The sequence below is a fragment of the Guillardia theta genome, assembly GCF_000315625.1.
Source record: "Guillardia theta CCMP2712 unplaced genomic scaffold GUITHscaffold_42, whole genome shotgun sequence".
In the NCBI taxonomy this organism is placed as follows: domain Eukaryota; class Cryptophyceae; order Pyrenomonadales; family Geminigeraceae; genus Guillardia; species Guillardia theta.
The window spans coordinates 577594-589121 of NW_005434632.1; the positions used below are offsets into that span (position 1 = coordinate 577594).

At 52.9% G+C, this 11528-nt stretch overlaps 3 protein-coding genes across 3 annotated transcripts in view; 1 reads left to right on the top strand and 2 right to left on the bottom strand.

Moving 5' to 3' along the window:
• Positions 1 to 983, bottom strand: part of GUITHDRAFT_110000 (hypothetical protein) — a gene marked incomplete at both ends in the record, with an annotated part of 2748 nt that extends 1765 nt beyond the window's left edge. The window contains 6 exons of the mRNA XM_005831137.1: positions 73 to 138; positions 188 to 279; positions 317 to 492; positions 539 to 626; positions 675 to 855; positions 898 to 983. Coding sequence (XP_005831194.1) covers positions 73 to 138; positions 188 to 279; positions 317 to 492; positions 539 to 626; positions 675 to 855; positions 898 to 983 — 689 coding nt within the window. The remainder of the gene's footprint in view (positions 1 to 72; positions 139 to 187; positions 280 to 316; positions 493 to 538; positions 627 to 674; positions 856 to 897) is intronic.
• Positions 984 to 5656: 4673 nt separating this feature from the next.
• GUITHDRAFT_153092 (hypothetical protein) lies at positions 5657 to 7065 on the top strand. The gene is made up of 9 exons (XM_005831138.1): positions 5657 to 5695; positions 5828 to 5889; positions 5974 to 6024; positions 6073 to 6130; positions 6173 to 6201; positions 6409 to 6481; positions 6614 to 6654; positions 6711 to 6779; positions 6826 to 7065. Exons 2-9 carry the CDS (start codon positions 5867 to 5869, stop codon positions 6887 to 6889), a joined length of 408 nt encoding a protein of 135 aa, XP_005831195.1. The 5' UTR covers positions 5657 to 5695; positions 5828 to 5866; the 3' UTR covers positions 6890 to 7065.
• Positions 7066 to 7187: 122 nt separating this feature from the next.
• Positions 7188 to 10802, bottom strand: GUITHDRAFT_140040 (hypothetical protein; the record flags this gene model as incomplete). Its single annotated transcript, XM_005831139.1, has 10 exons — positions 7188 to 7207; positions 7267 to 7336; positions 7385 to 7471; positions 7710 to 7773; positions 7900 to 8024; positions 8178 to 8329; positions 8467 to 8529; positions 8665 to 8688; positions 8755 to 9817; positions 9867 to 10802. 10 exons carry the CDS (start codon positions 10800 to 10802, stop codon positions 7188 to 7190), a joined length of 2604 nt encoding a protein of 867 aa, XP_005831196.1.
• Positions 10803 to 11528: the final 726 nt, after the last annotated feature.

An 11528-nucleotide genomic window follows, 5' to 3' on the forward strand; every position in this document is an offset into this window, starting at 1 on the left:
GAGGAGGAGGAGGAGGATGAGGAGGATGAGGAGGAGGAGGAGGAGGAGGATAAAATTATGAAAGGCAAGAACCTGATGACTGATCGCATGTGTATGATGCTGTATGCCTTCACGACCTCGATCCCCACGCGCAGATCTCTATGAGAATTTCCATCATTCTGATGCCCTCGCAACGTCTTGTCGTGACCTCATGCCGTTAGGATTCACTTGCTCCCTGTGCTTCTTGAAGCTCAAGCTGGTCCCGAAGTGAACCTGCGGCAGTTCCTTTTCGCTGCCTTGCTGCGAACTTGAGTCCAGTCACCAGGTCTAGTCACACCCAATCACGTCTTGACCTCAAAGTCTCTGAGTTCCTTCTTGCCCTCGCTCTCAATGTTTCGTACTTCGCCATCTGCATCAAGCTTGACATCTCGTCAAAGCTCGTCGTCGACAAACTTGTTCTGGCGAAGCTGCTGCCGTTGCTTGCACATCGATATTCTGCAGTCGTTGACTGACCTGCCGCACATCCACGTCAGTGAAAGATGGTTAAAAAGAGCATAACACACATCCTGAGCTGCGGCAGACAAGGAGCCAGGGTCAAGGAAGGTGTACCGAGAGAACATCTCATCACACTCCTTGGCGACTCTTGTCTTCATTGTAAACCATCAGAACACGATCAAGTCACACCAACCCTTCACCTCATACTCGTCTATCCCAGCTGGCTTTTCTTTCTGCTTTCTCAGCTCGTACTCCTCAGTAAGCTCGTGCATCCTGTTGCTCCGCTCCAGCAGCTCCCGCATTTGCTTCGCGTAATCGACCTCACGAAACTGAAGCGCTCCTTCCTGGCGCTGATCATGAAACCCTACGACGGTATGCGACCTGACAAGCGTCTCAGACTTGGAGGATGCAAGTGCATGGCACCTTCTCGTGTGTGCGATCAGAGAGCTCGTGAGACGCGAAACAGGAACGCTCCTCCTCCCATCTTCTCGTCGCGACAATTTGTTCATGCCACAAACTCTTGATGCCTGGCAATCTCCTTCTGCCTTGTGCTAGCCATCGCGACTGAGAGTAGCAGGCAGCAGTTTGCTAGTGCGATATTATGCTGAGATGACAGGAGTCGTGTTGAGATGGCTAGTCTTTGGTTCAGATGTTGAGACGGCTAGTCTTGTGTACAGATCTTGTCTTGTCTTGTATCTCTCTTTGTCTTGGCCTGCTCACTCTCCTTGTTGATCTTTTTCTTGACTTCTCTACTCTGAGGCAAGCTCTCGGGGTCGCAATGGCAGGAGAAGGAAGGGACAGAAGGCAGACGACAGGGAGGAGGAGGAGGCATCAAGGAGGTGGAGGGGCGTAAGCTAATGACATCGGATGCCATGTATCCTTCCATGCATCTCCTGCGACTACTTCTTCCTGCCCTCCTCTGTGTTCGTCTGTCCAGCGCTTACATGAGAATCCTGTTCCCTTATGAAGGATCCTGCTTCTTCGACTCCCAAGGTCTTGCATGCTCGTTGTGATGTGATGTGATGCGATAAGCTGTGATGTGACGTGACATGCTTTATGCTTTGACATGCTACCACATGCTACCACATGCTACAACATGCCACGACATAACGTGACATGCTGTTATAAACATATTATGATGTTCATGATGCCATATCGTGTGAAATGAAGTCATCCAAGGTGAATTGATGTGTCGAGAGAGATGTGTGTGATGTCATGTTCGGTGCGGTGTTTCAGAATGTACAAGTGTGACCGATGAGCAAAACAGAATTGTCCTTGGCAGTCGCACTGTCTTCGGACATCTGGCAAAAGGATCCCTCCCCTAAATTCGCGTCAGTTCTACTCAACGTGAGTTCTTGCCCTCGCCTCGTCCCCTCTCCCTCCTCCTGCGCTCTCCTCCCCCTCTCTCCTCTCAAATTGGTGTAGCTGACCTTCTCTTCTCACATATGCTCCCTTCCTCCTCTTCCCTTCGATTCTTCTCGCTCTCTGTTCGCACGCCGCCTGCTCTCCTTTCTCCCTTGCTCTCTCCCCTTGCTGACGTCATCTACACCTGACTTGTTCTTCAGGGTTCAGTAGTAGGCAGACTGGACCTCTTCACGTACGAGCTCAACTCAAACAACCTGCATGTCGACATCTCGTCGATGCTGGAAGGAATCCATGAAGCAAGGGTAGGGGACCGATCAGTATCACTGTCCTACTGTGATACTTGATGTCTGAGATTTTGATTCTTGTTGATTCATAGTCATCTGTCCATTCTTGTTTCATGGTTGTGTTTTTAAATCTAAATTGCGCTTGTTATTGATGAGTTATGGATGCTTCAATTATGAGTCCTAGAATGGGTTCGCAGTGACAAGGCTGTTGTTGTGATTGTTGGGTTTCGGGACGATGATCGCTTTGACCTCGGAAGGTGCCGCCATGTCATGATTGTGAAGTTCTGCCCATGTGGCTGCTTGTCAATCTCTCTGAAATGATGCATGACAATGTGTATGACATGCGGGTAACTGCTTTCGTTCTTCGACCCTCTGCCATGAGTCTCATGTCAACCCGTGCAGGTTGAGCTGCATAAGGTGAATGGGAGCATGATTACGAGTGTGCAGATGGTCCTTTACATCGGTAAACATGTCATGTTGATGTCTGACTGCTAGTTAATGATGCACAGGTTATCGCTCCTGTCCTTATCTTTGCGATGATCCTGTGTACTGCCCTCACCCTCCAGATTCGGAAGAATCAGAACTTAATTTCAAAAGATGTACTCCATGCTCTCAACGATAGTTGTGCTTCATGTGACACCTTCGGGTAGTGAGAAACCCTTATGGGGGCTGTAACCTTGCGTTCAACAGCATGTCGTCCATGTCATCATTGCAGGTGCGTTGGTCGTTACTCTCTCTCTGAATGATCTTTCTGCAAGGACGATCAATCTCATGACATTGTTGTGGACGGGAGTACTACTATCGGACATGACGCGTACAGTCACAAGTTCGTCTACTCTCAAGTAACTCAGCTTGTGTTGGCTCTTGACGGCATGTCCTGACATGGGACGGCGAAGGTGCAAATGGATCCCTGGTGGGCGGTAGACTTGAAGGAAGACCAGGACGTGAGCGGGAGGGCATGACAGCAGCAGAGGGAATGACGTGTTTCCTCTTAGATTCACGCGATCGGCATCTGGTGGGCTGTGAATGTCGGGGGAGCGGATCAATACCCGCAGGTGCTGCAGAGCTGCAACTTGCTCACGGGCTCATGCGACAGTCTGCAGGCTTGGCCGATGAACATGTCTTCCAACGTAGCCGTCTCAGTGTACAATGATGGTTGAGTTTTGCTGCCTCGATCAGGGTGTTGATGTTGGTGGGCAGACGGAAATGTAACGGGGCGATATGTCATTGAACCTCCCAGTGATCCTTCGTCGAGAACAGTTTGTAATGTTCTCCTTCTTCATTTCATTCTTGTTATTGGACTGTGCGGATATTTGAGACCGCGTCCTTGATAGAATTGCCAGGGGGTATGGTTGTGATGATGATGATGATGATGATGATGATGATGATGATGATGGTGATGATGGTGGTGGTGGTGGTGGTGGTGATGATGATTGTGATGCAATACTTGCGTTGTGGAGTGAGTTGACGAAGAATCGATCTCACTTGTTTTACAGCATTCATCGGTGGGCATCACGATGGGGGTCATGTGCTTGCAAGGGGAAGATTTGTCAAGGTGACGATGCATGGACAAGAGCAGCTGGGGCTGAGAGAAGTTCAACTCTACGGTGAGATGAGATGAGAGGTCGCAGAGTGCGAGGAAGGGAGGATGTGACGAGAAAAGAGGATTTAAAGAGAGCAAGTTGGAGAGGAAAAGGAGGAGAAACAGAAGAAGCAAAGGGGGGGGGGAGGAGATTGAGAGGGGAGGGCGGGAGGGTGGGAGTGACATTCATTTTGTTTCACAATTTCATGCAGGATCAAATTGCTGGGATTGCTCCAAACATTGTATCAATGGTTATTGCGCCCAGAATGCAAACGGTGAACATGGAGAGAGAGGAGAGAAAAGCGGGAGGGCAATGACGAGAAGGTTGGTGGTGGGGCAGGGGGAGGAAGCGAAGCGATGGTTGACAAGTGTTGTTGACATGATCCTATTAGGGCAGATGAGATGTATTTGCGATCCAGACTGGATCGGTCACGATTGCAGCACGCACATCTTCACCGTGACATAAGCATAAGGAATGAACTTTGAGTGAGACCCCCGCAGGACATCGAGTTTTACCCTCCACCGTCGGCTATAGATGAGATGAAGGATGTTTGGCACAATCCGGTACTGACCTTCCCCATGCTAGTTTCTTTCTTCCTTCCTTTATTTGATTGTTTTCTTTCGCTGCTCTGCTCGTCTCTTGTTTCTGCTGTCGCTGACCGTCTGCGAACAGGAAGACTGGCACAACGCCCTTGACGATATTCACAAGCAGATGCATCCGGAGGAATGTACTCTTGATGTGAGAAATCGTTCAACCTTGGCTTTCTTGTCTCATTGTCCTGTCAAGAACTCTCAAATCTTCTACTTCCCCAACGCGGGGTTCGCCTCTACCATGCAGTTCATTGTATGCTGCACCTGCTGTTGGGTCCAGCTGACTTGGAGCAGGCGGGTCTGATCAACCTGGGGCTGGCAAGGAAGAAGGTTTGACTACCCCTCACCTGACTACCCCCTGAACTGACTCTCGTCTGCCTGACCTGACCACCCCTGATCACCTGCGTCTGCCTCACTCGCTGGTAGTGCTCGGTGATGTCAAGCCTGCGGCCGTGGGTCTACGCGCTTGACCACCCGACGTGCAAGCGACGAGGTGAGGAGGCGGATGAGGCGGAGAAACGTGACGGAGCAAACAGGAGACTTCAGCTGCTACCTGCTGCCCCTCTCCTCCTGCCCGATCTACAACTCAACGTGACGTCACTGATACTTTGATGTAAAGCTGATTCACTTGTAGGGATGCCAACGAAGAGACCAGACGAGTCAACCCTGATGTGCGAACACTAAGAGGGCTGGGAAGAGGAGATGAAGAGACAGAGAAGGAGGACAGAAGAGAGGAGTGTTAGGGAGAGAGAGAAGAGAGGAGTGTTAGCGAGAGAGAGAAGATAAAGACAGGGGAGGTTAGAGATGTGCCGGTTTGAAATGATATGAGCACAAGATTCCCGGAGTCTACGTGCCGGAGACGGTGGTGGAACACTTCTACTATGTTCCTCCCAGGTATGGCAGAGAAGAGGAAGAGAAGGAACAGGATGGTCAAGACTTGAGGGCAGCAGGAGGGCAGATATGAGGAGGCTTGAGACGATCGATGGGAGGAGACGGCAGGATGTGGAGTGAGTGTGGATGTTGCAGGTACAAGAAGTACGGGATCTTGTGGTGGCGTGCCGTTGAGATGGAGTACATCTTGCGGTTGAACGAGGAGACCAGACGAGATGTGAGGGCTGACGTGAAGTCTCAGCGGCGATGGTTGACTTTCACTGGTCAGGTGGACGAGGAGCAAGTGAAGAGAAGGTGGAGGGAGGAAGGAGGAAGGAGGAGGGAGGAGGAGGGAGGAGGGGGGGGGAGGGAGGAGGAGGGAGGAGGAGGGAGGAGGAGGGAGGAGGAGGGGGGAGGAGGGGAGTCAGGGAGGCCTCTAACATCTCGCAGTATCAACTACACCCATCCCATCATCGGTCTTCACGTTCGTCGAGGAGACTCCTGTCACACGACTCTCCGCAGGAACAAGGTAGATGCCGAGGATGCGACAGAACTGAGGGGTTGGGGAAGAAGACCAGAAGAGGAGGGGAAGGGCGACCCTGTGAGAGGAGGAGGAAGTGAAGGGAGGGAGGAGACGATGGAGATGATGTTGATGTATCAGTGTGTTCCTCTCTCACGGCACCTCGAGCATGTCCGCGCCATGTCTTCGCGCTACAACATCAGGTGCTCCTCTTATTTCCTCTTGCTCGCTCTTGTCTTCTCTTGTCTCCTCTTGCCCGCCCTCCCCCTTCTCATCTACTTCTACAGTAAGGTTTTCGTGGCAACTGATGACACCCAAGTTGTCAACGAGCTGAGAAAGTTGACAACATCTTTGCACCTTCTCCTCAGCTTATCGAAGGTTTACAGAGCTGAGCCCGAGCTGACCTTTATTTCCATCCAGTCATACGATAGAAATTCGTTGCAGGTCTTGTCCTTCCCTGCTGTGCGAGATGCTGACGCTTGGCAGTCGGGAGATGCTGTTTGGCTTGAGAACCGGTGACGAGGAGGCGAAGAGATGAGGATAGGAAGAAGAGGGAGAGAGGAGATGAGGATAGGAAGAGGAGGAAGAGGAGGGAGAGGAGCATTGGGGGAGAAAGAGGATGACCGGGAGGGGTAAGAGAGGGAGGATGGAGGTGGAGAATGAGGAGGATGGAGAGGAGGGAGGGTAGGAAGAGAGGGAGTTGATATTGAAACTTGTATCAGGCTGGGAGCAGGAGAACTGAGCGGACACGAGCTGACTTTGTTCACTCTTCGGGATCTCATGCTGCTAGCTCAGGTAGGCATCTGCTGCTCCTGCTGCTCCTGCTGCTTCCTCTCCGTCCTCTTGATCTATCCATCTTCTCCATCCTCTTTTCTCCTTCAAGTCATCTTTTGTTCATTTTCTTTTCCATCGCTCACAGGCTGACAGGCTGACGCGCTTGTCGGTCACTTCTCCTCCAACCTCTCACGGTCTGTACCTTCGCTCTCCCCCTTCTCTCTTCTGCTTTCTCACATTCTTCGCTCAGTCTCGCGTTTCTTCGATCTCTAGCTCATCATGGTCGCCCGGTCCCATACGCGTCGGTCGACGGGCCATGGCACGGTAGGACTGAGGAGCGTCAGATGCTGACCTGCCTCCTCCAGGTGCTTTCACTGGCGCATGTGCTGTAGAGTCTCCGCCTCCTTCCCCTTCTCCTCCGTCTGCTGAGCCTCATCACCTTCTGTCCCTCATCCCATCCCTGCCCTGTCCCTTCTCTGCCCCTCCTACCGCTCCTCCTACCGCTCCTCCTACCGCTCCTCCTACCGCTCCTCCTACCGCTCCTCCTACCGCTCCTCCTTCTTACCCCTCCAACCTTCTTTTCTCCTCTCTCCTCTCCCAGCTTTTTAACAGTTTCGGTGCTGAATGTCAGCTAAATCTCCTTGACGATGACGTGGCACTGAAGGGTTTATCTCGACTGCCAACTTGTATGTACACACCCTGCTCCCCTCCCCTTCCTCCCTCGCCCTTATCGCTTTCTCCTCCTCCCTGCAAGTTCAGTCACAGACGACCTGCGCCTCCTCCTCTGCTTGTCCTAGCCTTCTCACCTTTTCCATTCCTCTTTCCCTTCCCCAGCTTCGCCTCGAATTGCTGTTGCGCCAGGAAGGACTCGATCGACTGCTTGCTCGTCACATCTTTTGCACCAAGGGAGGCTTTGCTCGTCACCTTTGCTCGCTCGTCTCGTAGCTCTCGCTGCTTTCTCAGCTGCTCTGTCCTCTGCGCGTCCAGGAACATGTTGTCCTTTCGCAGCTCCTGTAGCGGGAGGGATTAGGAGAGGATGTAGCGGGTCAAGTGGCAGAGGGGATGGGACAGAAGAGAGAAGGAGAGAAGGAGAGAAGGAGAGAAGGAGAGGAGAGAGGAGCTAATCAAGAGGAATGGAGGGCAGACAAGGACAAGGCCAAGGTAAGATGAAGGAGATGAGGCACTCGACGAGGAAAAAAAAGACAGAGGGGGCTGGAGGAGGCAGGCAGGGCGAGAATGAGAAGATCACCCGGACTGCTCCCTTGAACTCTCGCTTGACGATTCTTCGCATCTTCCTCTTCTCTGCTCGCTCCCTGCGCTCTTACTTAGTCTTGCCCTTCTCTCACATTGCACTCTCCTCCCTTCAACTCTCCTCGCCTTCCTCTCCCGCTCTCTCCCCCTCGTTCTCCTCCCCCTCCTTCCCCTTCTCTCAACGCCACCTGTCAGGATCAAAGTCTGCATCCGGAGCGAAGGATTCTTCGAATCTCGGGTTGTACTGCGCGATAGCAGCAGGAGGAGCAGCAGCGTAGAGGCGGAGGGGCAGGTAGCCTCCTGTTACCGGGTCCTGACAACGTGCAATCACATGTCTGAAGAGAGAGGAGGAGGGAGAACAGCACAGAGATGATCGAGATTGTGAAGGCGCAAGACAAGTAGGGTGTAGAAAGGAGGGGAACCAAAGAGCGAGGGGGAAGAGGTGGGGTGGGGGTGGGGAAGTAACCTTGGCATAGTCGGCTGCTTTCTTAAGAGCTTGACGGAGGTCGAAGAGGGCAAGGAGCACGGGATTAGAAGTGTGCGAGTCCTTCGCCTCGCTGGAGATGACGAAGTGCGAGAGGGAAACAGATTGACGTTTGTTGCTTCCAAGTTTTCTCCCTAAACCCGAATAGTACAAGACTGGGAGGAAAACGGGAGAATAAGAGAATAAACGAGAAAAAGTGGAGAGAAGAACAAGACAGCCACCAGAGAAAAACAAGACCATCAACATGGTTTGTTACAAGACACAGACTCACTGTTTGCAACTTCAAATAGAGGTTGCAGCATTGCGACAACCCCTTCCGAACATTTTCCAGTCCCTGTTGGAAACCAAATGATGATAAGACAGGAAGACACAATAGCAAGCAAGGACGAGAAAGTGGAGAAAGGGAAGAGAAGAATGATGAGCAAGTGGGAAAATCAAAGCCAAAGGGTGTAGGGAAGAGTGGTCAGACCGTTGACAGTGTCGAAGGCAGTTCCTGCAGCAGAGTAAGAAGGAGTATGAAGGAAAACAAGGAGAAGGATGGAGACAGAAATATTCTCACCCGCAAGTCTGCAGCCTCTGACTACTGAAGTGGCAACTTTGAGAGCAGAGACAAGCACGCTTGCCTTCATGCTCTCTTCGACTTGACCCCGCAGCAGCATCCTCATCTTCAGCATCCCCTCGTTCTTTACGTTGGCGTGCATGTCTGTCGAGTATAGAAGCCCATCTCTCCTTCCCTCCCTTCCTCCTTCTCTGGAGTCAAAGAGATGCCACTGGGCCAGCAGGGCCCCGGCTGGGCTCAAGCGAGGAATCGCCTCCTGAGCGTGGGCTGGGAGGCTCTCACAAAGAATGGCGGCGACGGAGGAGATAAGCTCAGGCGCAACGCGCTTGCCCTCCACGCACGCGCTGACAAGGATGCTTGCAACGAAGAGAGCTTTGCCGAGGTCTGCCAGCGACAACACAGGGGCGCAGGACAGGAGCTGCGAGAGCAGGAGCATGTAAGGGGTACTGACAGGGTGCGAAAGATCGGAGCAAGGGAACAGCGTCTGGGTCGCCTTGAGCAGCAGCAGTTCGCCTCCTGTCGGCCACTGCGGGCCGGAAGGGTCAGAGAGGCCATGGGCGAGTGTCTGCTGGAGGTCAAGGAGCTGCGACTTGAACTGACTCGCCGCATACCCCGGCATCGCCTGCGTCAGCTGAAACAGACCCCAGCTGACAGCGTCCACGTCCTGGTTGTCTGGCTCGGCGCCGTCACGATCAGGAATGAGGAGGAGGCGCTGCATGAGCATGCCATAGAGACGCTCGAGAGCATCGCGGTTGGAGGAGGCGACGGCGACGGCATGGCAGGCGACCAGGCGCTCAAGGATCAGCTTCTGGTTCTCCAGCGAGTGCCCGGAGAGGAGAGCATTGAGACCCGTCACGTCCTCAGGCATGGCGAAGGTGTAGGGAATCTCCTCTGCCGCTGCCCTCTGCCTCTTCTCTCTCTCCTCCTTGGAGAGCACGACATCGCGATGTTTGCCAACGGTCACAGCAGCATGTTGCAGCTTGCCTCTCTTGCTCTCAAGGTGCTCCTCCTCGCTCTCAGAGACCACATCCTGCTGTACTTGACCCTCCTCCGACTGCTCATCCTGCGATCAAGACATGAGCGATAACAGTACAATCTGACAGCTGCTTTACCTCATCATCGTCATCATCGCCATCTTCTTCTTCCTCTTGTGCTGTCTGCTCCTCATCCGCTTCACTGCCACCATCCTCGTCCTCGTCCTCGTCCTCGTCCTCGTCCTCGTCCTCGTCCTCGTCCTCGTCCTCGTCCTCGTCCTCTTCCTCTTCTTCACTCTCATCGATTTCTTTTCCAGATACCTCCTCCCCTCGCCTCAGAATTCCAGCAGCAGCAAAGTCTCCCCGTTTCAGCTTGGTATGTTTTCCATCCAGGGGCATGAAGTCGTCCTCTAGCGCATCTCCAGACCTCTCCTTAGCTTCGTTCTCGAACCGCACCCTTCGCTTCTTGAAGCCCTTCAGCCCCCCTCCTTCCTCGTCCTCGTCACTGAAATCTCCTTGCATTCTCCGCATGCGAGCTTTTTCAGCAAGCAGGAGCGCGTCATGCTTCTCTTTCGCCATCTCCTCGGGAGTTTTGAGTCGGTCAGCTGCTTGCGCTTTCATGTCATCTGCAAGCTCGCGAGCCAACTGGTCGAACTCGTCCTCCTCCTTTTGCTCAGTGTCTTCCTCCTCCTCTCCCTGCTGCTGCTTCAACTTTTCATCCTTTCGTGTCGGCCTCTTTTTGGCTTCGAGGAAGGAAGAGATATCTTTGAACTCTTCGTTCAAGCGCTCCAATAGTTCTTCCTTCTCTGCTTTCTCCCTTTTCTTTTCTGCCTTGTACGCTTTGCTCTTTGCAATGATTTCCTCCATGATCTCCTTCTTTGATTTTTGTTTTTCCTCCTCTTCCTCTCCTTCCCTCCCTTTCTTTGCCACGAACCCGCCAAAGTGATACTTGTCAAGGTCGTTCTTGCTTTCTTCGTCGTCCGAGATCTCTTCATGCTCGAAATCTTCCACTTCTCCCAGTCTCATCCCACCATGAGTAAGAACATCTTCCTCTTCATCGTCATCCAAAGCCATTCCTCGCCGAGCTCGGGCCATTCGCTCTCTCTGAAATCTCAACAATGCCTTGTCTTCCTCAGTCAAATCTTCGCCCTCACCAAAGCGTCGATCGAGGAATAGGTTTCCTCTTGCGCCATCTTTCAGCTCTACACCGAGAGTTCGTTTCCTCCTATCCCATGCTTCTGATCGTCCCTTGCTCAAGCTTTTCCCTTCCCCCTTTCGCTTCCTCCCCAGCACCGAGATCTTCTCCTTGACGATTTTTCGTTCGAATGGGTTGACACTGACAGAACTAGCTCCTCCAGACGGAGCACCTGCTTTCGCTTGTCCTACTCCTCCACTAAAATTGTTTCCTACACGCCTTTTTCCTCCTCCCCTCCCTTTCCCTCCTCCTCCTCCTCCTCCTTTGCCTTTCCTTCCCTTTCGCATCGCTTTCACCATGACAAGGGCACGTGCGACATATGAGCCCTCATCCCCACTATATACCAGGCCCGGGTTCCTCGTCCTTCCGGTCCAGCTGCTTCCGGTCACCTTCCGGCGGCCTGCACTCAACAGATCCGATCCGGGATGAGTCGTGGTGGGGCACGAGAGGGGATGTGGCCAAATTTGGCGCCGACATGCAGCTGAAAGTACCTGAAGACCCAGCGATACGAGAGCAAGGAAGACAGGCGAGTGAGGAGAGGAGAGGAGAGGAGAGGAGAGGAGAGGAGAGGAGAGGAGAGGAGGGGAGGGGAGGGGAGGGGAGAG